Genomic DNA, 23,763 nt, shown 5'->3' with positions numbered 1-23,763 from the left:
AGGTTATGATCTCGCGGTTTGTGGGTTCGAGCCCCGCGTCGGGCTCTGTGCTGACTGCCAGCTCGGAGCCTGGAGCCTGTTTCGGAGTCTGTGACTCCCTCTCTCTCTGACCCTCCCCTGCTCATGCTGTCTCTCTCTCTCTCTCTCCTAGAAATAAATAAAGCATTAAAAAAATTTTTTTTAAAAATGGATGCAGGTTGGGGAGCCGTTCTGAGGTCAGCCACCACCCCGTTGGACCCTTCCTTCCACTGTAGGGCAAGTTTGAGCAGGGCCGTGAGTGGCTCTCTGCCCCAGTAAGGGAGTGGGTCCTGGACCCAGTTTCTGCCACCCGGGGGGAGCCTGGTGCATATGGGGATCAGGAAGTGGGACTTCTGGGCTCCTTGGAGATGTGTTTGCACAGCCAGTGACTTTCCCTTTGTCCCTTTGCACCTCTACCCTTGCTGTAGCAGCGATGCACCTTTCCACTGGAGCAGGGGAACAAAAAAGAGGCTGGGGTGCAGGACACAAAGGTGAGATGCTTGCACTTTATTGAAGGGAGCCGGTCGGGGAGGGGGCACAGCGAGGGAAGTGGCTGGGCAGCAGCAGGGGCTTTGACAGCAGGAGATCTTCAGCTTCTAAATCCTAAGCACACAGGGGGCTTGTTAAGATTTTGTCCTAAAACACACACACACAAAAAAAACCAAATACAGTAGTGAGTGAACCTCAGAGGTAGACCCAGATGACAAGATGCAGGGACTTCAGTGTCAATGAAGAGGCTCAGTGACTCTGGGAAGAACTGAACTTGTAAGAGTTTTGATTATTTCCCAGAAGCCTCTTTTTTAATGTTTGTTTATTTTGACAGAAAGCAGAGAAAGGGCAGAGAGAGAGAGAGGCAGAGAGAGAATCCCAAGCAGGCTCCATGCCGACATGATCTCAGGAACTGTGAGATCATGGCCCGAGCCAAACCCAAGAGCCAGATGCTTAGCCGACTGAGCCATCCAAGCGCCCCTCAGAAGCCTCTTAAAAAGGGTGAAAGGACTGAGTGTGCTTCCCCAGGGATATTTGCTCTGGGTTAGAAAAGGCTCCAAAAAATGGGCTGAGGCTGCACCCAAGGGAGTGGGGAGGTCCAGTGCCAGACTGCATGAGTGAAGGAAGCTGTGTACCATGAGCTTTAAGATGCTCTCCTTGGCCTTCTCGGGAAGCGTGTCCACCAGCTTCTTCAGCTGGGTCCCCGCGTCTTTCATGTCCGCGTCTGGCAAGAAAGGTTCAAGGGTGGCCTCATAACTGGAAAGTGTGCCCACGAAGAGGTTTTCCATGATGTTTAGAAAGCCCTGGCAGATCTCTGCAGAAGCTGAAGCACAGAAAAGAGAAAGCCCATGTGTCCGGGCCCTTTTCCAAGCTGGCCAGGCCCCTGGCCGGGCCAGTACCCAGATGTCAGTGGCCGGGCCTGTCAGCAAAAGATAGCAGCCTTTTCGGTGAAGGGATGCATTGAATGTGAGATCTGGTGGGGCTCCAAGGAGCTGGCTCTCTGGCACCACGCAGGTCCTCCCCGGATTGCAGCCAGCTTTCTGCGGCTTGTCTGAACCTTCCTGGCACCTTCTGATCTGGGGCAGGATGAGGTGCCATTTATTCTTCCTTCGAGTTCTAGGCAAGGGACCGATGAAAGAGGAGCAGCTGATTTGATTTTTTATGCAACATGGAGTCTGGGGAAAGGTTACTGAGGGCCTCTGGTTGTCCCACCAGAAACATGCCTCTTACCAATGGTGAGTGATGGTCTCTGCCACTTGCTACCGGATGGAGGGGGGGGAGGGGGACGTGGCAGAGTCAGGCTCTGGCAGGAAGAAGTACTCGTACTGGCCAAGTGCAAGCCCCTGAGCTTGGCCTGGAAGATGCCCTGGGCCCCATGGTGTGTACTCACCTGCTCACAAGCCTCTTGATTCCCTTCCTGGCCCCACTATATTCCCTTTTCCTGGAGTGCTCGCCAGTTGTGCTCCCCCTCAGGCCCCTGCCCCCCAAAACATGGGGAAGAGTCATCATTTCCTATGCCCTGCTTGGCCCTTCTTCCCACAGAGTCTCATCCCCCTCCCCCATCCTTGAATTCTCTGCCAAAGTTGGGGCTTCCCTGCCTGGAATCCAGGCACCCCCAAATGGCCGCTCCAACTCAAATTCTCTCTGGAACTTTGAGCCCCGCTTTGCAACTTACTGTGTCACCTGACATTCCTTTAGCTTTGTGTGGTTCCATTTTCTCACCTGTAAAATGGGAATCATATCCCTATTTCATAGCGTTATGGTAAAAATGAAAAGGAGGGTGCCTGGGTGCCTCAGTTGGTGAAGCGTCCAACTTCGGCTCAGGTCATGATCTCATGGTTCGTGGGTTCGACCCCCGCGTCGGGCTCTGTGCTCACAGCTCAGAGCTTGGAGCCTGCTTCGGATTCTGTGTCTCCCTCTCTCCCTACCCCTCCTGCACTCACGCTCTGTCTCTCTCTCTCTCTCAAAAATAAATAAGTGTTTAAAAAAGTAAAAAATAAAAAGCTTTTTGTTTGCTTGCTTATTAAAAGGAGATACAGACTGAAAAACAGGCAACTCAATTCCCAAAAGATCAGAAGGCTTCAAGAGAAGTGGGATCCACCTTCCTCCCTTCCTTCTGTCCCTCCCTTCCTGCCTCCCTCTCTCCCTCCCCTTCTTTTCCTCTCTCCCTCTCTCTCATTCCTTTCCTCCTTGTGACAGCTGCAACCATTCAGAGACTCCTAATCCTTCTGGCAGAGGACAAAAATGTTTAGAAAACTCCACTCTGGGTTGGCAGTTTCCCAAAGGGAAGATCCCTTTCTAGAATATTCCTCCCTGCCCAGAATGGGAGACCTTGCTTTTGCTCAGGTTTCTTTTGGAGACATGAGGTTCTACGGCTCCTTCTGAGTCTTTGGCTCCCAGAGTAGCGTGGAGACCCCAAACCTGAAGGCTTCACTGAACCAAGGTCTCTTGGCATCTTGGGAGTTTCTCCAAGACTGGGCTCTGGGAAGCTCATTATTCCTATTCTGTTGGTCATTGAACACACTGGCTCCCATACTGGATCTTCATCCCTGCCTCTAGTCTGTTCTGACTCTGGAATCCTGAGGTTGTTGGATATGGAAGATGGGATCCTTTCCTGGTTTCCCCACGGGCTCAGTGTGCCCCAGTCCCCTCCACCCCCAATTCCCAACATGGGCTTATTCACAGACCAAGCCTCCCGGCTGGGAGTCAGCCTTCCATCAAAATAGGTGCCCCCTCTCCTGCGCAGTAGCACCGGGTGGTGGGGAGGGTTCCTGAGCCTGGATCTGGGTGCTCACCAAGACCACAGCAGAGAATGAGGGCGACCAGGGCGAATGTGATGGCGACCTTCATGGTGGTCAGAAGGCTGGTGAATGAGGCGCTGGCCTGTCTCTGGGTCCGGTGGTCTCGTGTGAGGCATGCTCATCTGGGGTGCCTTCTTAAATACTCCAGGCTGTACCTGGAGGGAGGGGGGAGGGCAGGGCCTGGGCTCCACTGATGGGACCACACTATTTACTTGAGCATAAGCTCGGTGGGAAAAGTAAATGTTCTTTTTTCTCAAGCCAGTTTCTTTCCCCTTTGAAACTGAGCTCACATAATGGGGCACTCGGGCAGGGGAAACCCAGAGTTTCAAGTGGAGGCCACAAGGAGACCCAGATCAGAGGGCATGGAGCCCTGGCCACCTGTGCCACTCTCTTTGAACTTGAGCACTGGAGCAGTCTAGATCAAGAGAGGCAATGATAGACTCCTCCTGGACCCATTGCCCCAGGAGAAACTGAGGCCTTAGGTCCATCGTCCAAGGTGCAACAGGACTGGGGCTCAGGACTCTGGATACTCCACTGGGCTCCTTCCACTGCTTCCCGAAGGAAGGTGGGTGGGGGTGGTCACATGGACAAGAGCATCTCCATGGTCAGACTTGGGGGAGACCCTGGACTGATGCATACTTTTGTTTTGTTTTGTTTTTTGGTTTTTGGTATTTTTTTTGGACTTAAGCATGTTGGCAGATGATGGCCTTCTCCAGAAAGCCCACAAGAAATCCAAGCCTCAAATCAGCCTGGAAAATGTACTGCTCGGGGGCTGGCTCTGTTCTCACCCAAAACTGCTCTCAAGTCCTGCCCTCCTGGTGGCCAAATCCATGGGTACTCAGTCTTTATCTCCCTTGACCTCTTAATGGCCCTGACCCTGTTGACCTTTTCCTTCTTGCACTGTTCTCTCTCCTGTGCTCCCATGGCCCTGTTCTTTCCTGTTTTCTTCCCAACGGTCCTTGTTCTTGAGATGGTTATTTACCAATTGCACTTGCATATTGGCAGCTCCAGACTTTGGCCGCAGCCCCTTCTTGCCTCCCTCCGCCTCATCTGTGGCCGCTCCCTTCCCTCTCCAGCACGCCTGCTTTAGGACACAGGCTTGGCCTGGTCAAAGCCAACTCCTAAACGGCTTCCCCATCCTAACTGACCTCATGGGGAAGGCCGGCAGAATGATCTCTCTAAAACCAGCTGATCGTGTCCTTCTCAGTCTTGAAACCCTTTGAAAGCATCCTTTTGCGGACAGGGTAAAATTAAAGTGTGATCTACACAGCATTTGCTGACCACTTAGCCTCATTCCTCCTTCCCTACATAGTGACTTTACCCTATTTTAGTATTTGTGGATTTGGGGACATTCGATATTTTCCTTCATGCCTTTCTACCTTTGCACATAGGGTGCCTCGTGCCTGGAATACATACCTCCTGTCTTGTCTACCTCTTCTAATCCTGTTTGTACTTCAACATTCAATTCAATGCCCATTCATTTATTCATTCCGAGCACCTCCTATGTGCCAAGCATTGTTCTAGGCGGTGGGGGATGGGGTGGGCATGGAGAACCACTGTCTGGAGCCCCTCAAGAAGAACCCCCTGCATGTGGGGGGTGAGGTCAGCAGAGAGCTGCTAGATGCCGGTAACTTTGGGGTCTGCCTCAAGTGCAAAAAGCTGCCCCCCTCAAGGTCACACCCTTCCTGGTACTGCTCACCTCTGGCCACCAAGAAAGGAGGGCACTTCTGCATTGTGTGGGGCACCCCCCTTGGGCATCGCTGACCCCAGAGCTTCTGACCCGGCTGCTAAGGCTTTGCCCGGCCTGCATTGCAGACTGGCTTTCTCTCTGCCCATGTCTGCTGCTCCCCTTCCCTGCACACTTACTGTCCCTAATGATAGTCTTGCCCTCCACTCGGTCTCGGCATCAGCTTCCGGCAGCCTGGGAGGCAGTGATGGATGAAAGAGGCCCGGGCCCCCAGCAGCTGCAGAGCTGCGTGCTGATGGTAAAGACAGGCAAACGGGCAAGATTTACAGGCCTTCCTACCAAGGTCTTTATGCTCATAGTCTGGGAAAGTTCTGGAAGGGGTTTCTTTTTTTAATATTTTAAATTTTTATTACTTTTTAAAATGTTCATTTATTTGGTGGGAAGAGGGGCAGAGAAAGAGGGAGAGAAGGAGAGAGAGAATCCTCTTCCTCTCTGGGTGGCTCAGCTGGTTAAGCATCAGACTTTGGCTCTGGTCATGATGTTGAAGTTCGTGAGTTCGAGTCCCACAGTGGGCTCTATGCTGACAGCTCAGAGCCTGGAGCCTGCTTCAGATTCTGTGTCTCCCTCTCTGCCCTTTCCCTACCTGCACTCTCTGGGTCTCTGTCTCTCTTTCTCAAAAAATTAATAAACATTAAAAAAATAGTTCATTGGGTCAAGAATCTTTTTTTTTTTTTAATGTTTTATTTATTTCTAGGAGAGAGAGAGACAGCATGAGCAGGGGAGGGTCAGAGAGAGAGGGAGTCACAGACTCTGAAACAGGCTCCAGGCTCTGAGCTGGCAGTCAGCACAGAGCCCGACGCGGGGCTCGAACCCACAAACCGCGAGATCGTGACCTAAGCGAAAGTCTGACGCTTAACAGACTAAGCCACCCAGGCGCCCCCATTGGGTCAAGAATCTTAAAAGTGAAAGACTTTAGTCTGTGCTTTTCTCCATGGATTGTTGTAGGGACTGTCCTCGTTCCCACCATCTCTCTCTGGATGCTCCTTTTTCTGGGTCCTCTGTTCCTTCCTCCTTCCCTTCCCTTCCCTCCTCTGTACTCTCTCCCTGGGCACCTCATCTGTGCTCCCAGCTTCAGTTACCTCCTATATTAAGATGACTCCCTAATTTATATCTCCCCCTCGGCATTCTTGGAGTTTCAGGCTTGACCATCCAATGTCTGCTGGACATTCTCATCTTAATTTTTCAAAGACCTTCAAATTCCCTCTGTACACAGTTTAACTCCTGATCTTTGCTGCTAAACCTGGTAAACCTTTCCCCAGGATTCCATATCTCAGCAAATGACCTCACCACCCAGTTGGTCACGTAACCTGGAGACACATCTTTGATGCCTCACCCTTCCTGGGGCCATCTTGACACAGCCCTGTGTCCATGGGCTTGGACAAAACTCCAATGGTGTCCCCCTCACTGTTCTTTTTTTTTTTTTTTAATTTTTAATGTTTTTATTTATTTCTAGGAGAGAGGGAGAGAGAGACAGCGTGAGCAGGGGAGGGTCAGAGAGAGAGGGAGTCACAGACTCTGAAACAGGCTCCAGGCTCTGAGCTGGCAGTCAGCACAGAGCCCGACGCGGGGCTTGAACCCACGAACCGCGAGATCATGACCCAAGTGAAAGTCGGACGCTTAACCGACTAAGCCACCCAGGCGCCCCTCCCCCTCACTGTTCTTGGAGGGCCCTTTCAGATCTGCTGGTCTACCACCCAGGTCCTTCTCATCCTTGTCCAAATCCCTCTGGGGCCATCAGATGGGGACATCACAGTGGGGTCCTGAAGCTTTATTTAGTTTGATTATTTCCCTCTGCTTTGGGCAAATCACAGATTCGTGATAGGTTTATTTGAGGGGCCACTTATCTAAGGAATAAGAAACCCACTGAAAGCTGAAAATAAAACGCTGTTCATTATTAAAACAAAACAATACACCTCTGCTCCCCCATGATACTAAATATCACCTGCCTTCTGGGTCTGACTCCATGATCCAGTGATCTGGTCTCTTTCAGGCTCAGTTTCAAGTGTCTGAGTCACATGCCCCTTGGGAACTCACAAAGTGTGGCTGATGGTTCTGATACAGGCAAGATAGGTGAGCTGGACTCCCCCATCCTGGAGACCCTAAAGCCCGCCCAGTGCTAACCCTGGAGGGTCCTTCTCTGAGCCCACAGCAGATGTGGCCAGGCTGCTGTAATAGCAGCAGGGACCCGTAAGTCTCCCAGCGCATCACCCACAGCCTTGGACTCTGCTGTCTACATCTTACCTTCATGGTTCAGGGTCCTGGCTCCTGGGTCTTTGAGGAGCTTAGCATTTAATATCTTTCCCACCATTATGAAGGCCTCATGCGGCCCCTGCTCAGCCTCATGGACAGTCAGCCCTCACTGGTCCCAGGGCAATGGTTTCCCAGGTCCAGCTGGGTGGGCATTGGCCTCCCAGGTATGAGGCTGGGGAGTTTGTCTCAGTTCTGAGTGGGACCTCGATGGCCACACAAGCGTCCCAAGAAAGGGTCTTCTATCTTGGTCCTTGGGAGAGCCCTGCTTGGCAGTGAGGGGCATTCCTCTCCCCTGCCCAGGAACCTATAGACCAACCACTTCTTTGATTTTGCTGTGTGCAACAGGCCAAAAGTGTTAGTGAAGGCTCAGTTTCTTAGACTCTAACACCTGCTCCTCAAATCCTTAAGCATCACACACTGAGCTCCAGGCCAAAGCCTTTGCAAACAAGCTTGCCTTTGCACACGGCGACAGCTGGGAGCCACTATTTATGGCTACATTGGGCAGTGGCCAGGTCACTGTGCCTAAGAGAAACTGAGGGAAGACAAGCCACTCGGTTATTAGCACTGTAGGCATGGCGGTGAATGTGTATGCTTCCTGCCCCCCGGCTCCCCTCCCCCACCGGAACTGTGGCCTGTGTTGGCTGTGCCTGGGTCTGTGTGAGTCCTGAGCCCAGGTTACTGGAGATGCAGGGGCAGGGCCAGGACCCAACCCTCCCCGACTCCAGCTTAGGGGCTATGCCTGGCTCTCGCCCAGGTGAAGCGTAGGAGAGAGCCTCAGCCAGAGCCTGGGGTCCTGGGGGATCCAGAAGTCCAGCCTGGGGACTTGGACCATGAGGTCCTGGGTCTGCTGGTCCTCCCCACGTGCACGCAGGTTGTGTGTGTACATGTGACGCAGTTGGGTGAGTCTGTTCAGCCCCCCCCTGGGGGGGCTCTGCAGGCCCCCCTTACGGGTTTGGTAACAACGGTGGGTGGAAGGGCCTGGGCCAGTAGCAGCCTGCATTCCATACTGCCAAAGATACTGACTGGGACCAGACGTCCGTCCCCCGGGCTCAGGGCTTTCTGCATCCTCAGGAAGCTGGGGTGAAGCCTGTGCTGGCATCCAGATCGCTGCAAGTCCCAGCATGGCCCAGAAAACAGGTTGGAGGCTGTGGACGGGCCTTTCTGATTCCATCCATCTGGCTGGGGCGCTAGAGGGGGACTGGTCAGTCCACAGGTTCATTGGGCAAGTGACAGAGTTCAGCTTCCTTCTACTCGGGCTTCTGGTCCTGTGCTTGTCCTCCAGATAGCCCCTGGGCAGAGCAGATTTTCCCTTGTGAGTTTGTTTATTCTCTTCTGTCTTGGAATCTCCTAGGGCTGGCTGCTGCATTGACCCAGGAGGGCCCGGCAACTTCTGGACATTCCAGCCATTTTGGCCGCAGGCCCTGATGCCTAATGCCTTGTGCATTTCTACAGTGTCCCTCCCCTGCCCGTCTCCAAATTATCATGTATCTGTTGACTCCAGAATATTTTTAAAATTCCTCAAAATTATAATTGATGAGTATTTATCTAGGTAACATCATGTCAACTTGCTTACTGCAACTCAGCTCAAATAAAGCATAGCGTCATGCAGGAAGAGTAAAGTTTAAATTGTATGAACAAAAGGCATAATGTATTCTCAGGATCTGAATTACTAAATTTGTACAGCCCCTTTCAAGAGTTTATAGCCAAGGGGCTCCTGGGTGGCTCAGTCGGCTAAGCGTCTGACTTCGGCTCAGGTCATGATCTCACAGTTCGTGGGTCCAAGCCCCGTGTCAGGCTCTGTGCTGACAGCTAGTTCAGAGCCTGGAGTCTGTTTCAGATTCTGTGTCTCCCTCTCTCTCTGACCCTCCCCTGTTCATGCTGTCTCTCTCTCTCAGAAATAAATAAAAAACATTTAAAAAAAGTTTATAGCCGAAATCATACATAGTGTGAGAAGTGTGTATATTTGAACGTGTTTGACATGATGTGGGGTTGAAGCATCATCTAGGAGGGCCTCATGTCCCGCTTTCCCAATACCTGCAGCTGTGGTCAGAGCAGAGCACAGCCACCATCAGAACAGGAAGGGAGGGATCAGGGGGAAGAATTGCCCCAGTTTGTCTCTTGTCCCATCCCCTCATCTATAGCTAGAATCTTCCATTGGCCTAACCAACTGATATTTAGCCAGCAAGGACACCCCACTTCTGTGGTACTTAAAGGTCCGCCACCTGGTGGCATGGAGCAGATCAGAAAAGGTAGAGAGTGGATAGGTGGGGTGAGTGTCAAATATAGAATAACCTGCACATCATGGTATCATTCTATACATTCAGCTCTGGATCTTGCTTTTCTTCACTTAATATTATCTGTTGGATTGGGGCACCTGGGTGGGCTCAGTCCGTTAGGCATCCGACTCTTGGTTTTGGCTCAGGCCGTGATCTCATGGTTCATGAGTTCAAGCCTCCCGTAGGGCTCTGCACTGGCAGTGTGGAGCCCGCCTGGGATTCTGTCTCTCTCTCCCTCTCTCTCTGCCCCTCCCCTGCACCCGCTCTCTCTCACAATAAATAAATAAACACTTGAAAACAAAAATATATCTTGGATATCTTTCAAAACTTTGGCACTTACAGATACACTTAATTTTTTTTTCAAATTACAGAATATTCCTTGGTAGGATATGATATAATTTGAGTTACCAGTACTCAAATGGACTCAAAAGGATGTCTGTATTTTTCCCAGTTTTTCTGCCATTACAAACCACAAGTATGTCTCCTTCTGCCCTGGGGGCTTCCCTGTAGATGCCTGGATTCAGATTTGCTGCCACTCTCCAGTGGCGCTGACTCCCCAGGCTGAAGTCTGTCTGTTCCAGCTGCAGAGGGGTGGTTGGTGACTGTCGGGACCAGGGCGGGTGAGAGCAAGAGGGTATGTGTGGGTGGGCAACTGCTCTGATTCCCCACGGAGATCTCAGTCATTTTCCCGGGGCAAGTTGTCCCTCAGCCCCAGACCAGGGCAGGAGCCAGCAGGGACATTGCCCAGGCTGCCAAGAGCATCCCGTGGGCGCAAATCGCCCACCCCCGCTGGGAGTTGTACCCAGGCACAAAGGGACCTGGCATTGGTGGTTTCTGGAGACTAACGTGAGAGTTTCAGGGAGGAGTGAGGGTGAGTCAGGCCATGACCCGCTAAGCATCAGCGTGCCTTCTTTGGGGCGCTGGGGACACCAGGCAGGCAGATGCACTGAAACTTGGGGGGTGGGAAGGTGCAGCAGGGCTGAGAGCTGGGACTGTTTCCCACGGAGCCTGGGTGAACCAGTGGGTTCTTTGCTCTGGGACAAGCTCCCTTGAGGGGTGGGGGCCATCAAGTTGATGGAAGTCCCTGTTCTGCGGGGTGATAACCGGTTCCCCTTCACTTTACAGCCGACTCTGGGGATTTGGGGGCTTAACATGACACGTAACACGATTCACTTCTTGACCTTTCCCAGAAATCTTGCTCCCTTTCTTGCTTAATTCTGCAGGTTCTTTGTTCTGTGCTGAGTCACCCAAATCCTGCCTTTTGTGTCTGTTCTCTCTCACCTTCCCTGCCCTGTCACAGAGTTGGCATGTCACCGCTCAGGCCCCTCTGGGTGGGTCATGTGGCCCTGCTCCCCACCGTCACGAGGGACATGAGCCGACGTGGTCAGCAGACGTGGTTGGCCGGCCGCGTGGCTCTGCAGGGCTGCAGCTGTTCTACGTGTGCAGGGACAGGGGAGGAAGGCCACCTCCAGCTCCTGCTTGGCTCCTAGTCTGAGGCAAGTGACGTCCCACCCAGAGGAGCCTGGTGAGTCCCTGGCTGTCTGTCCCCCAGACAATGGCCTGTGCTGTCCCCTCTGGGCACCACATCACTTTTGGTCCAGCGGGGTTATAAATATTCCCGGATACAGGTGTTTGTGAGATGCAGTACAGCTTCCCCTTGGGGCACCTGGGTGGCTCAGTCAGTTGAGCGTCCAATTTAATTTTGGCTCAGGTCACGATCCCAGGGTCGTGGGATTGAGCCCCTCATTGGGCTCCGTGTTGAGTGTGGAGCTTGCTTGGGATTCTCGCTCGCTCTCTCAAAAAAAAAAAAAAAAAAGGACTTTCCTTTATCAACATCTTTTTCTATTTTTATAACTAAAATAGTTATTTTTATTAGTTTGCTTTATATTTTATGTAATATATTATGTAATGTATATTTATCTCACATACATATATAAACATGCTATATATTACATATATAATATTTATATTATAATTAAAATAGGATGTAACTTCAGTCTCAAGCTTTCATTCTGCTAAGGGGATGGAAACGTAGTCCTGGTCATTTGGGGGATCCCTGTCCCCACAGTTGTGCCTAACTTCCAGGGGCTTGTGCAGGACCAAGACATTGGTGGGCTCTGTGTCAGTGAGGGCATCTGGTGCTTAATGTCACTGTCACCAGCCGGTCCTTTGTCATTGGCCATCAGCCCACTCAGGCTGCTCCCGAGCCGGCCCTTGACACCATCCGCAGGCCCCCGGTTCACTGGTTTCTCTGCCATCTCGGCACCATTCATGGATGCACAGGAATCTGCTGTCCCATGCTGTCCCTGGGCTGGGAAGTTCCGCTGTGACGCCACCCAAGGCCTGTCCACGTAGACGCATTGCACATTTGTTCTCTGGGGGTTCTGCTCTCTGCTCTCGGATTTGTCAAAGCCATCCGGAGACCTTGCCACCTTGCTCAGGTTGGTCTCTCTGGCAGCTTAGCCAGCAGATTTGACATCCAGAGACGATCATTTCTTAACACCTCTCTACTCTAGCCAACAAAAATTATTCTCAGCAACAGCCGTGAAATAAAATGAATAAGAATAAAGGCCAGAGAAGAAATTCAGAGAGTGACCATTTATTTATCTATCAAGATCATTTTTCTTTTCTTTTTAAAAAATTTTTATTATGTTTATTTATTTTGAGAAAGGGAGAGAGAGAGAGAGACCATGAGCAGGCAGGGGCAGAGAGAGAGGGAGACACAGAATCCCAAGCAGGCTCCAGGCTCTGAGCTGTCAGCACAGAGCCTGAGGTGGGGCTCAAACCCACGAACTGTGAGATCATGACCTGAGACAAAGTCGGACACTTAACCGACTGAATCACCCAGGCGCCCCATTATAGTCTGATATATTAATAGTTTAAGTAAATACTTATCCAATTAAAAGTCACCAAGAAGTGGGTTAAAAAAATGTTTGTTTATTTTGAGGGGGGGGGTGCAGACACAGGGAGAGAGAGAATCCCAAGCAGGCTCCATGCTCTCAGTGCAGAGCCCGACTCGGGGTTTGATCCCATGAACTGTGAGATCATGATCTGAGCCGATACGAAGAACCGGACGCTTAACTGACTGAGCCACCCGGCGCCCCAAGAAGTGAGTTTTTATAAAGCTGAAATATACATCAAAAAAGTACAAAAAAAAATACAAAAGGATGTCAGTTCACTAACGAAAGATACTATGATTCCTTGTGATGAGGTTTTGGAGTGGTGGTGGGGGTCCAGAGCTGTAGGCCAAGATAGAATTCTAGAGGCATCTTTGGTGCAAAAAGGTGATTTTCTTAAAGCACAGGGACAGGACTGTGGGCAGAAAGAGCTGCACTGGGGCTGTGAGGAGTGCCTGATCACTACCTGGATGCTGGGGGAGGTCAAGTCAAGGGCAAGTCTCCAAAAGTACAATCATATGCTAAAGAAGACTCAAGAGATACTAGAGCCTTGCTATTGTTGAGCTAAAGTTATTTTTCCCTCCAGCAAAGCATTAACAAGAAGACAGTAGGGAGTTCCTGGAGGAATGTTTTACTCTGCCGGCCTCAAGTACCTGTCAGTGGGCTGCAGCTTACAAAGAAATTTAATTTTATCTACATTTTCTCCTTGCCTTTGTTCCCCACATCACTATGGATGGGAGGGTGATGTTAGGGCCCCAGGAAACTGAGTCCGTAGGTTTCAAGATTGCCTTTTTTCTTGAAAATCATTAAGACAATTGCAAACTGACGAAGACTCTGGTCCGGACTGTGATCGTGATTGCTATCAGTTAACCATTTGTTTCTCCTTCTCCTTTGTTCAAGGGCAGCCAGGAATGCCTGAGGAATGTCCCGAAGATCTCACCTAGAGGTGTGGGGGTTGTGAGGTGTTAGTTTGTACTTTGCCCTCAGCTTACCTTAGCTCTCTCATCGTTTGGGGGAAAAAAAACCTGAAACACCTCCGAAAGGTCAAATTTAGGCACCCACTAAATAGTACCACTGCTGTAAGTTAAAAACTTTTTTTTCATTCGTTCTTCTAAAACAATCAACTATTTAAAAAATACATTTTGACATCAAAGATATTAAAATCCAGTAAAATATTTCATGTATGAACTAAAACTTTCACATCCCAAACAGAAATATTATACTTTACACTCGTTTCTTATTGTAAGCGTTAAACCCAAAGAAAAACTCCCAAGTGGTCTCATAGGATGACAGACAGGAAGCTACTCAAGTTCTAGTTCTTGGTCTTTACCATCAATGTTCTGTGGTTCAATTTGAATTCACTGTTTATTTTATTCTATTTTTTAAAAAATGTTTATTTTGAGAGAGAGAGTGCGCGTGAGCGCTTGTGAGGAAGTGGCAGAGAGAATCCCAAGCAGGCTCCATGCTGTCAGCGCACAGCCCGATGTGGTGCTCCAACTCACGAACCCCTGAGATCATGATCCGGCTGAGCCAAGGTCTGACGCTTAACCGACTGAACCACCCAGGTGGCCCTGAGTTTACTGTTGAAACGCAGCAGGGAATGGTGCCCTCGGAGCTGGAGACAAGATTCTGACTCTGAACCCTGTTCCAAGGATTCTGAACCATCACGAACTTGGTCTTGACATGATTGTGTCGTCGGAGATCAACTGTGCAACTGGGAGCTCTTAGAAATGACTTCCACATAGAATACGGTGTTTATTAAAAGATAAGCAATACATGCATGCTAACTCGGAGCTCACGCATGCGTTCCGAACACTCAGACCCTAGCGGATCCTTACCACGGGACTTCAGGGAATTTCTCAGGTAGCAGTATTTTATCCCCTGAGGTTGTTTAGAACTGCTGATACTTGGGGGCCCCTGGGTGACTCAGTCAGTTGAGCATCCGACTTCGGCTCAGGTCATGACCTCATGGTTCAGGAGTTTGAGTCCCAGAGTCGGAATCTGTGCTGACAGCCCAGAGCCTGGATCCTGTTCAGATTCAGTGTCTCCTTCTCTCTGCCCCTCCCCCACTCGGACTCTGTCTCTGTCTCTCTCAAAAATAAACATTGAAAAAAATTTATTAGAACTTACGGTGTATGGTGCTAAAACTATTGCTTCTAGTGGTCTTACTGTGGTTTTTAAATCCTCTTACTACACACACCTGGAGGGGACGGCAGCCCCTGGGCTCAGCCGGGGACCACCAGCGCTTGGTAATCCTGGCTCTTCACTTCCCAGCCAGTCCTTCTCTAGCTGCGAAGGCTCTGGAAGCCCGGCTCTTTACACAAAATGAGTGCCTGAAGGTCTTTTCATTCCTTGGAAGGCCTGGCCTTTTGAGCTTCAAAAGCCAGGAAAGTAACTCCCCCTCCCCCCCCTTCCTCTGCCTTCCTCTGTCTCAGCCCTTCTTGGGGCCCCAGAGTCTGGAGAAAAACAAGAGGAAAGGAAAAGGAGGAGAGAAATAAGACAGGTTAATGCTGCAAAAACCATCCACCATGAGTAGCTGGCCTCTGCCCCCGGGGTTGTATCCTGCCGTGGTGGTGAGGGCTGCGTGAGCTTCTCCATGTCTCTTCAGCCCAAGCCAGACCACCCAGCCCTGCTCCCCCCCATCCCCCACTTCCCAGGCTCAGAGACTCTAGGGGGTTCCCCGAAGCTGCCTCTGGCTCGCCCCGAAGTTCTGCCTCTGTGATCTGGAAGAGCCGCAGGGAACATCTGCTCCATCTGGAGAAGGGGTCTCTTGACGGGAGAGATACTGTAAGTTATGAGAGGTTGCGGAAGTGAAGGGCAGAGACGGGATTTGAACCCGAGTCCTGTGATGCTCTGCTGGGGGCTTGGGGGAGCTCGGCTCCTGCGGCTTTAGCTCCAGCTGTAAATGCACCCAGCCACCTACAAGCAAACAGCGTTCTGTGCATTTATGCTCTGAATCTCACAGACTCTTGGGGCCCGTAAAAATGCGGAAAAACAAACATTGCTTGCTGGGTGTAATTGACTTTCCTCTAAAATCATTGGTGGCTCTTTTCCGGGTAGATTCAGAATGCCAGGAAATAGGAAAACTAGAGATCACGCATCCCTCGGTCCCAGAGGCTGGAGTTGGAGAGGCACCCAGCTGGGGAAGGGACAGTTGCCAGCGGCCTGTCCCACAGTGGCCCTGGAGAGGCTGTGTCGGGTCTGCCGCCTGGTGTGCGGGGACAGAAAGTGTGGGGCTGCTTTCCTGAGCCCCTGGCTCAGCATGGAGTTCATCTCCAAGGTTAGGGTCACTGCCCAGAGCACCCCGCTGAGGTCCATTCTGCCCACAGCCACAAGAGTGACCTTTTAAACATGTAAATTAGAGGTGCCTGGGTGGCTCGGTGGGTTGAGCATCCCACTTGGGCTCAGGTCATGATCTTGTGTTTCATGAGTTAGTGCCACATATGGAGCTTGCTGCCGTCAGCCCAGAGCCCACTTCGGATCCTCTGCCCCCCTCTCTCTCTGCCCCTCCCCTTCTCATGTGTGTATTCTCTCTCTCTCTCAAAAATAAATATTAAAAAAAAAATAAAATTAAAGATGTAAATCAGAGACCCTGTCTCTCTTCTTTGTAAACCCTTGTTGGCTTCTGGCAACATTTAGAATTAAATCCCAAATCTCCCCTGGTCCACATGACCCTGCGTGACCTGTCACTGCCCCCCTGACTCAGTAGCTTGGGGGCAAACTAGCCTCCTTACCCACAAGGTACATGAGCACTGGCTGCCACCGGACCTTTGTTCTTTCCCTCTGCCAGGACTCTCCACCCCAGAGTATATCTTGATTACAGCCTCTGTCATTGCCACAGAAGTGTCAACCCATACACCCCGTCTGCAGATAAGATCACTGTGGGCCCTTCCACAGTCACTCTGGATCCCAGGATCCAGCTTTCATTCCTTGGAGCTGTAATCACCACCTGAAATGATACAGTTTATTGTCTGTCTTCCCCTAGAACGTAGGCTCCATGCTCACCTGTGATTCTCCGGGGCCCAGCACACGGTAGGTGCTTATTAAGTATTTGTTGACTGAATGAACAGGACTCTGAGCCTTTTGCCCTGCAGTCAGGGGTTCCGAGATCATCGGTGGGGGGGACGTGGGTAGCTCTCAGAGGCACAAACAAAATACTAAAGTATTCGGTGTTTTCTGGGACAGTCATTGCACCCAGGTTCGCTCAGAGACCTAGCCTCAGTCATTTCTCCGTTTCCAGAAATGCACTCAGCTGTCTTCCCCATCTCCACGTGCGCCAACATCCTCCTGGATGCAATCCTTCTTACCTTCAAGACCAGGGCGAAAGGCCACCTCCTACTGTCTCCTCTCAACCCTGCAGGGAAAATAGGTCATGTCGTTGGTGACAGTCAGGGCACTGACCCACACCTCCCTTCTGCAGGCAGCGCGCTCAGGGCCTTGTCTCACTGAACTCCTGTAACAGTCCTACGAGGAAGGTGCTAAGCCCATCCCCATTTCAAAGATGGGGACACCGAGGCTCAGAGAGTTACACAAGGTTACTAGTCAGCAAGTGGAGGAGGCAGGATCTCAACCCCGGGAGCCTGGCCCCCAACCTGCTGAGCCCACCCTCGTAGGTCTACCCTTCTCTCCCCTTGCTTGCTGTGCTGTTTTCTGTTATCTGCCTGGTCTCCCGGACTGTCCCCATCCCCCCCCGGCTCTGCATCTTCCTCGAGGCTCTTCTTCCGCACTGTGAGTCTCAATAACCATCGCTGGTGGGATTGAACCTGATTCTGGCCCTTTTTCCCCACCCCAAGCACCTGCTCTTCTGGTCCCTCTTCTGGGGTGGTGGAAGACACCCTAATTCTCTTTATTTTTCATTATATATATAGGTTATTTATTTATTTAGGTATAATTGACCTATAACATTATATTAGTTTCAGGTGGACAATATAACGATTCAATATTGGTATATATTGTGAAATGATCACCCCAAGAATTCTAGTTAACATCTGTCACCACACATAGTTAAACATTTTTTATCTTGTGATGAGAACTAATTTTTTTATTAATTTTTTTTTAACATTTATTCATTCTTGAGAGACAGAGAGAGACAGAGCACGCGTGGGGCAGGGGCACAGAGAGAAAGGGAGACACAGAATCCGAAGCAGGCTCCAGGCTCCGAGCTGTCAGCGCAGAGCCCAACATGGGGCTCGAACTCACAAACCACGAGATCGTGACCTGAGCTGAAATTGGAATCTTAACCAGCTGAGCCATTCAGGAGCCCCAGTTGTAATCTCTTTTTTAAGTTTATTTATTTATTTTTGACAGAGAGAGAGAGAGAGAGAGAGAGAGGGAGAGAGAGTGCTCGAGTAGGGGAGGGGCAGAGAGAGGCAGGGACAGAGGATCTGAAGTGGGCTCAGTCAGCACAGAGCCCGATGTGGGGCTTGAACTTACAAACTGCGAGATCGTGGGGCTCCTGGGTGGCTCAGTCGGTTAAGCGTCCGACTTTGGCTTAGGTCATGATCTCATGGTTCATGAGTTCGAGTCCCGCATCGGGCTCTGTGCTGACAGCGCAGAGCCTGGAGCCTGTTTCAGATTCTGTGTCTCCCTCTCTGACCCTCCTCTGCTCATGCTGTCTCTCTCTCTCTCAGAAATAAATAAAACATTGAAAAAAAAAAACTGCGAGATCGTGACCTGAGCCGAAGTTGGAAGCTTAATTCATTGAGCCACCCAGGGACCCCAAGAGTAAGTCTTATTTATTTGTTTATTATCTATTTATTTATTTTTAACGTTTATTTATTTATTTTGAGAGAGAGACAGAGAGTACAGACAGGGTAGAGAGAGAAGGAGAGAGACAGAATCCCAGGCAGGCTCCGTGCTGTCAGTGCAGAGCCTGACAGGTGAGATCATAACCTGAGCCAAAATCAAGAATCAAATGCTTAACTGACTGAGCCACCCAGGCGCCCCAACCATAAGTTTTAAAATGCAGTCCTGTCTGAAGTAATTAAGTCCTCTCTCTGTTTTTCTTTCTCCTCTGGGGGGTTGGACCCTTGTGTGAAAAGGCGAGTGCTTCTGGGGCTCATTCCTCTCAGCAGACCCCACAACGCCGAGTATGCAGGTGTTTAGAATCATGCAGAACTTTGAGCTTTTTCTCTCTTGGCCTCAGAGGTCTCCTCTGTAAATTAGGCCTAATGGAGGCCACCGGCCCGACTCTCAGAGGCTGTTAGAGTTCAGTTGGTGATGAGAGGGAGCCAAGGCTTTCCTGAGGATGCGGCTTGAGTGGGGAGAGGGGTGCAGTGGGCAACTTGGGTGGCTGGGCCTGGGGCGCCGCCTCAAGGGCCTCCCAACCAGGTGAGGAGGCAGATGGACAAAGGTGACCACAGTTCATGGGCAGTCCCCTGGGAGCTGCTCAGAGGAGGAAAGGATGAGTTCTGAGCGGGAGCAGAGAGGCTTCCTGGAGGAGGTGTCTTTGCGCTGGATCTGGGGGGCACTGGAGGCAAGCAAGGTCAGAGCTGGGAGAGGCCGGCATCTCCATCATCCTTCTCATGTGTGAAGGCCCTGCTGGATGCCAGCCGGGTGCTGGTTCTGGGGACAGTGTTTAGAATGACGCACGGGGTGACAATTTCCACAAAGGAGGGATTTGGATGTGCGAGAAGGATCTCTGGGTCGGGTGTCAGAGGAGGTGTCCCTTGGGTGAGCTCTGTGAGGTCAGCAGGCCTTGTCTAGTGAGGGGCAGGGGAGAGCACTTGGGACGGAGGTGGGGTATGTGAAGCCTGGGGGGGGGCCCGGGACCAGAGTCACACGAGATGCCAGCATGGCCGAAGCCGATGTACTGAGTGGGGAGGCTTGGGACCTCAGGGCAAGGGCCTGTCATCCATACAGAGCCTTGAGTGCCCAAGGGGCGTTCGGGTTTACCTTGGTCACAGGACACTAATGCGAAAGGTACCAAGTGGGGTCTGGGCCCGGCTTTGTGGGGAGGCTGGAGTGGGGGCAAGGGGCCTGGATGGAGCACCTCCAGCGACAGGTGGACATTGGAGAACAGGGTTTGTCTGGACAGGGCAGAGGGCAGATGGGCAAAGCCAGGTACCCATCCACAGTTCAATTCAGCAAGTCTTCTAGAAGACCCAGGCCGGGGTGGAGTTTGAGTCCGTTGTTGTTGTACTTTGTGGTCACGGCGGTTATGTTTGTTGAATGAGTATGAACAATCCCCGTGACTGGACTCAGGAGCTTGGACTCATTCACGCAGACACCACCCCACACTCACTCCTCGGCCTCACAGGCCCTGGTATCCTCGAGGGGGGTGGGGGGAGTCAGCTAGAGAAATGGCCCCCAGTGGGGGGAAGCCTGGGCTTGTGAGCTGGGGTGCCCTAGGCTTCCAGTGGACTCCGGCGCTTGTCTGTCCCATCCTCAGCGGGTCACCATGTCCCTCCTGCCCCACCCTGCCCCGCTCCCGTTCTGGGAGCCCCCGGCCAGCTGCAGCCTCTGCCATGAGGGCCTTCACCACGTTTGGAAGGGGACCTCGAACCCAGTGAACCCAACAGTGGGGCTTGGGGGCATCCTGGTGGGCCCGGCCTCTGGCTGTGGGTCTGTGGGTGGGGAGGGGGCTGTGACTGGGGCTGAGGCCCCACGGGGCTGTAACCTCACCATCCTCTGGTGTCCCCGCTTGCGAGCTGGGGCAGTCACCTCTCTCCGAGCCTCGGTTTCCTGTCTGGAAAATAAGAGTAGCACCTGCCGGGCTAGGTTGTTCTGGTTAGAGGGGTCAGTGGCAACACGGCTGGCCTCGGCCACTCCTTGTTCTGAAGGCTGCGGTCCGGCCCCAGCTCTGGGGAGAGGCTCTCCTCGGTGAGGCCTCTCTGCCAAAGTCTGAGCTCACGGGGCGGGCCGGGCCGGGCCTCAGGGGCCACATGTCCGTGTTCTTCCTTTCCTGGGAGCCGGCCCAGAGAGTGGGGGGAGAGTGTCTGGTTTTCATCGGGCTGCTGTCTCGAACGCCTTTGGCATCCCAGCTTCTCAGGAAGGTGCACTTAACTGGTTGTGGGCCAGCCTGGTGCCGAGGAAATGGCGCTGGGCCCGGAGTCAGACAGAGCTAGATCCAAAGGTTGGCTGGGCCACTTCGGAACATGGGAACGATGGTTTCTGCTCGGCCGACTCCATGAAGCAGAAATAGCTGTGAAAGTGCTTTGTAAACCACGTAAACTAGGAAACGGGGCTTCGCCTGGCTGTTGGCTCCGCCATGGGAAGGGGCGCTGCCCAGGGGCCTTGCCCCACGCAGGCACAGACGGGCCTGCCGGCTGAGTGCCGGGCCCCTCCTTCCTCGTCTGGAATGGTCAAAGCCAACTTTTGGGTTCATGGAACAGAGGCCCATTTCAGGAGGTGCCGGCTGGCGACCCCGAGGAGGGGCAGGGGCTCAGAAACAGAAGAGTTCGCTGCGGTTGGTGCGGCTTGGGAGCAAAATAACACAGGAGCACTAGCGAACAGTTACCGAGAGCTTACTATCTGCCAGGCGCACATCTGAGAATTTTCCACGGATTAAGTAATTGATCCTCACAACAGCTCTCTGAGGGAGGTTACGATTGTTCCCCCCTTTAAACATGCTTTTTAAGGGTGGAAAGGCATTTTGGGGGAGAGGAGGGGATGTGCGGAGGCCTGGGGAGCCTCTCCCATCCTGGGGGTGGTGGGCCGCCCCCTACCCAGTCAGGGGGAGTTGGCCTAGTGGGGCGTTGGAAACCAGCCACAGGGTTAGGTTCGATACGGTCAGCAGAGGAACGGCTGGAAGCTCTTGTGTGACCTAATCCTTGAGGGTGAGAGGGATGGGGCTCCTGGGAGAAGGCTGAGGCCCTGATGGGCGGGCTTCGGGGCTGCGAGCCCGAGGAACAGGGAGAGGGGTTCCTCATTCTTCTGTCTCCATACTTGAGCACTGGCCCAGCCGCCACCCAGGCGGCCCCCTCGGGAAGCCTCGACTTGGAGAAGGGCTCAGAAGCTGGGCTGTGTGTGGCCCAGGGGGCCTGGGGCCTCAGAGCCCAGGGACGCTAGGGCTGCGGCCAAGTGGCCTGACGTGGGTCCTGTGTGTACCAGACTGCACCCCGTCATGGAGCTGACCCCAGGAGGGCAGGACAGCCTTGCCTGCCGGGTGGCAGAGAAGCCTGGAGTATTCTGCCCACCAGCGGGACAATGGTCTGAGTCCCCTGCAGGGCCCTGGTCAGGGGGCTGGCTCCGCTGTGGTGGGGAGGGGGGGTCGGGCCATGGTCCCCGTGATCAGAGACAGGAAGCAGGTGCTGGAACCTTTTCTTCCAAATGAAATGAAGCCCAGGGAGGCCACAACAGAGCTGGCCACGACGGAGGCCTTCCAGTCTGACAATTCGGGTGTCGGCTCACCGGTAGGGTACTCTGATGACATAAAGGCAGCCGTGCGGCACTCCTAGGGAGGGACTGGCCGCCTGTCTTCTGCAGCACATCCACGTGAGGTCTTGGGGCCAGGAATGCCGAGGATGTGGAGGGGGGGGTGTAGATTCTGTTCTGCAGGGAGCCCCACCCTGCGTCCTGTCCATTTCTGCTTGGGAGCCGTGGCACACGTGCTGGAATTTCTAACAAAGACAGGGACAGGATAAATAGACGCTTGGTGGGGGGAGCACAGAGTTTCTAGTCATGAGGCATCCGGGGTGTGATATCTGCGTAAGAGCCAGAGATTAGATGAACAGAGATGGCCAGGAAGATTGGGGAGGCTCGGGGCAGAAGAGCCAGGTCCAGGGTGAGGTCACCGGGGAAGCACGCAGGCCTACAGTGAGCTGAGGGCTGAGTGGACCCAGGGGGAGGGAGGGGGACAGGCGGAAGGGAGGAAGGCAAGCACTTACCTTGGCCTTTCTTACTTTTTATTTATTCATTTAAATTTTTTAAAAATGTTTTTTATTTATTTCTGAGAGAGAGAGACAGCATGAGAAGGGGAGGGTCAGAGAGAGGGAGACACAGAATCTGAAACAGGCTCCAGGCTCTGAGCTGTCAGCACAGCTGGGGCTTGAACCCATGAACCATGAGATCATGACTGGAGCCGAAGTCAGACGCTCAACCGACTGAGCTACCCAGGCACCCCCTTTCTTACTTTTTAAATCATTAAAATACTTGGTGTCTGAGCAGAACACTGGGGGAGAGAGTTCAGGAGTTCAGCTCCCCCCGCGCCCCCCCCCCCCCCCCCCCCCCCCCGGGATCTGGCTCTGGGTGGACAGTGGGACATTGTTTCTGGAAGGCGAGAGAACCCCCAGTCTCTGTTCTCACTCTGCTTCCACAGTAAATATTTCTGGATTTGCTGTGAGACCGGCATCCACCTGTGCTAATTAATCAGTAAATACTTTGGGAAATGGCCTTTTGCCCGAGAGGCACTTGGGGTAGCTTTTGTTCCTCTTGTGGCTGGGCTGGCCTTGGGAAAGGTTGAAGGTGAGCTCAGCTGGGAAGGGAAAGTGACCTGGGACGGGTGGCCAGTGTTCCCGGTGGCCGCACGGGTGAACTCGATCCCCACCTGCTCTTCCGACGCCAACTCACTCTCTTTGCCAAACTCCTGGGTGAGGCCTTGTGCTTTTGGCACAAACCTGCATTTCCCTTTCCAAAACCTGAGCCCGGTCCTGTTCCCACAGCCCGGCCCTGGAGGCTTCTGCAGCAGAAGGAACGCCCACATTTGTCTTCTGGCCTGGCCCCTGGCGTCCCTGCGATGGTGTGCTGTAGCCGGGTGCTCACCTGACGAGGAGGAGGCAACCTGGCCACCCGTGGAGGTGTGACACTGCCGATCCCGGTCCCTCTGAGCTATCAGCACAGAGCCCAACGTGGGGCTCGAACTCCTGGACCAAGAGATCATGACCTGAGATGTAGTTGAAAGCTCAACTGACTCAGCCACCCAGATGCCCTGAAGAAAGGTTTTTCTCTTTTTGTTTTAAATAGTTTTTTCTTTTTTTTTTTTTAATTTTTTTTTTAATGTTTTATTTATTTCTAGGAGAGAGAGAGAGATAGCGTGAGCAGGGGAGGGTCAGAGAGAGAGGGAGTGACAGAGTCCGAAACAGGCTCCAGGCTCTGAGCTGGCAGTCAGCACAGAGCCCGACACGGGGCCCGAACCCACAAACCGCGAGATCATGACCTAAGCGAAAGTCGGACGCTTAACCGACTAAGCCACCCAGGCGCCCCTTAAATAGTTTTTTCAATGTTTGTTCATTTTTGAGACACAGAGACAGATCACAAGCAGGGGAGCGGCAGAGAGAGAGGGAGACACAGAGTCCGAAGCAGGCTCCAGGCTCTGAGCTGTCAGCACAGAGCCCGACGCAGGGCTT

General features: G+C 52.4%; 1 protein-coding gene and 1 long non-coding RNA gene across 2 annotated transcripts; one reads left to right on the top strand and one right to left on the bottom strand.

The window, feature by feature from the left end:
* Positions 1-541: 541 nt before the first annotated feature.
* Positions 542-3,357, bottom strand: SCGB1A1 (secretoglobin family 1A member 1). The gene is made up of 3 exons (XM_039224691.1): positions 3,303-3,357; positions 1,143-1,330; positions 542-654 (listed from the first exon to the last, which is right to left on the bottom strand). Exons 1-3 carry the CDS (start codon positions 3,355-3,357, stop codon positions 622-624), a joined length of 276 nt encoding a protein of 91 aa, XP_039080622.1. The 3' UTR covers positions 542-621.
* A 7,638-nt stretch (positions 3,358-10,995) lies between these two features.
* On the top strand, positions 10,996-15,265 carry LOC120226503. The gene is made up of 3 exons (XR_005527034.1): positions 10,996-11,106; positions 13,379-13,557; positions 15,136-15,265. It is a non-coding gene; the product is annotated as an uncharacterized LOC120226503 (long non-coding RNA).
* Positions 15,266-23,763: the final 8,498 nt, after the last annotated feature.

This window comes from Hyaena hyaena, unplaced genomic scaffold (assembly GCF_003009895.1).
Source record: "Hyaena hyaena isolate Hyena2069 unplaced genomic scaffold, ASM300989v1 scaffold_1736, whole genome shotgun sequence".
NCBI lineage: Eukaryota > Metazoa > Chordata > Mammalia > Carnivora > Hyaenidae > Hyaena > Hyaena hyaena.
This window is presented reverse-complemented; position numbering and strand designations above follow the sequence as displayed.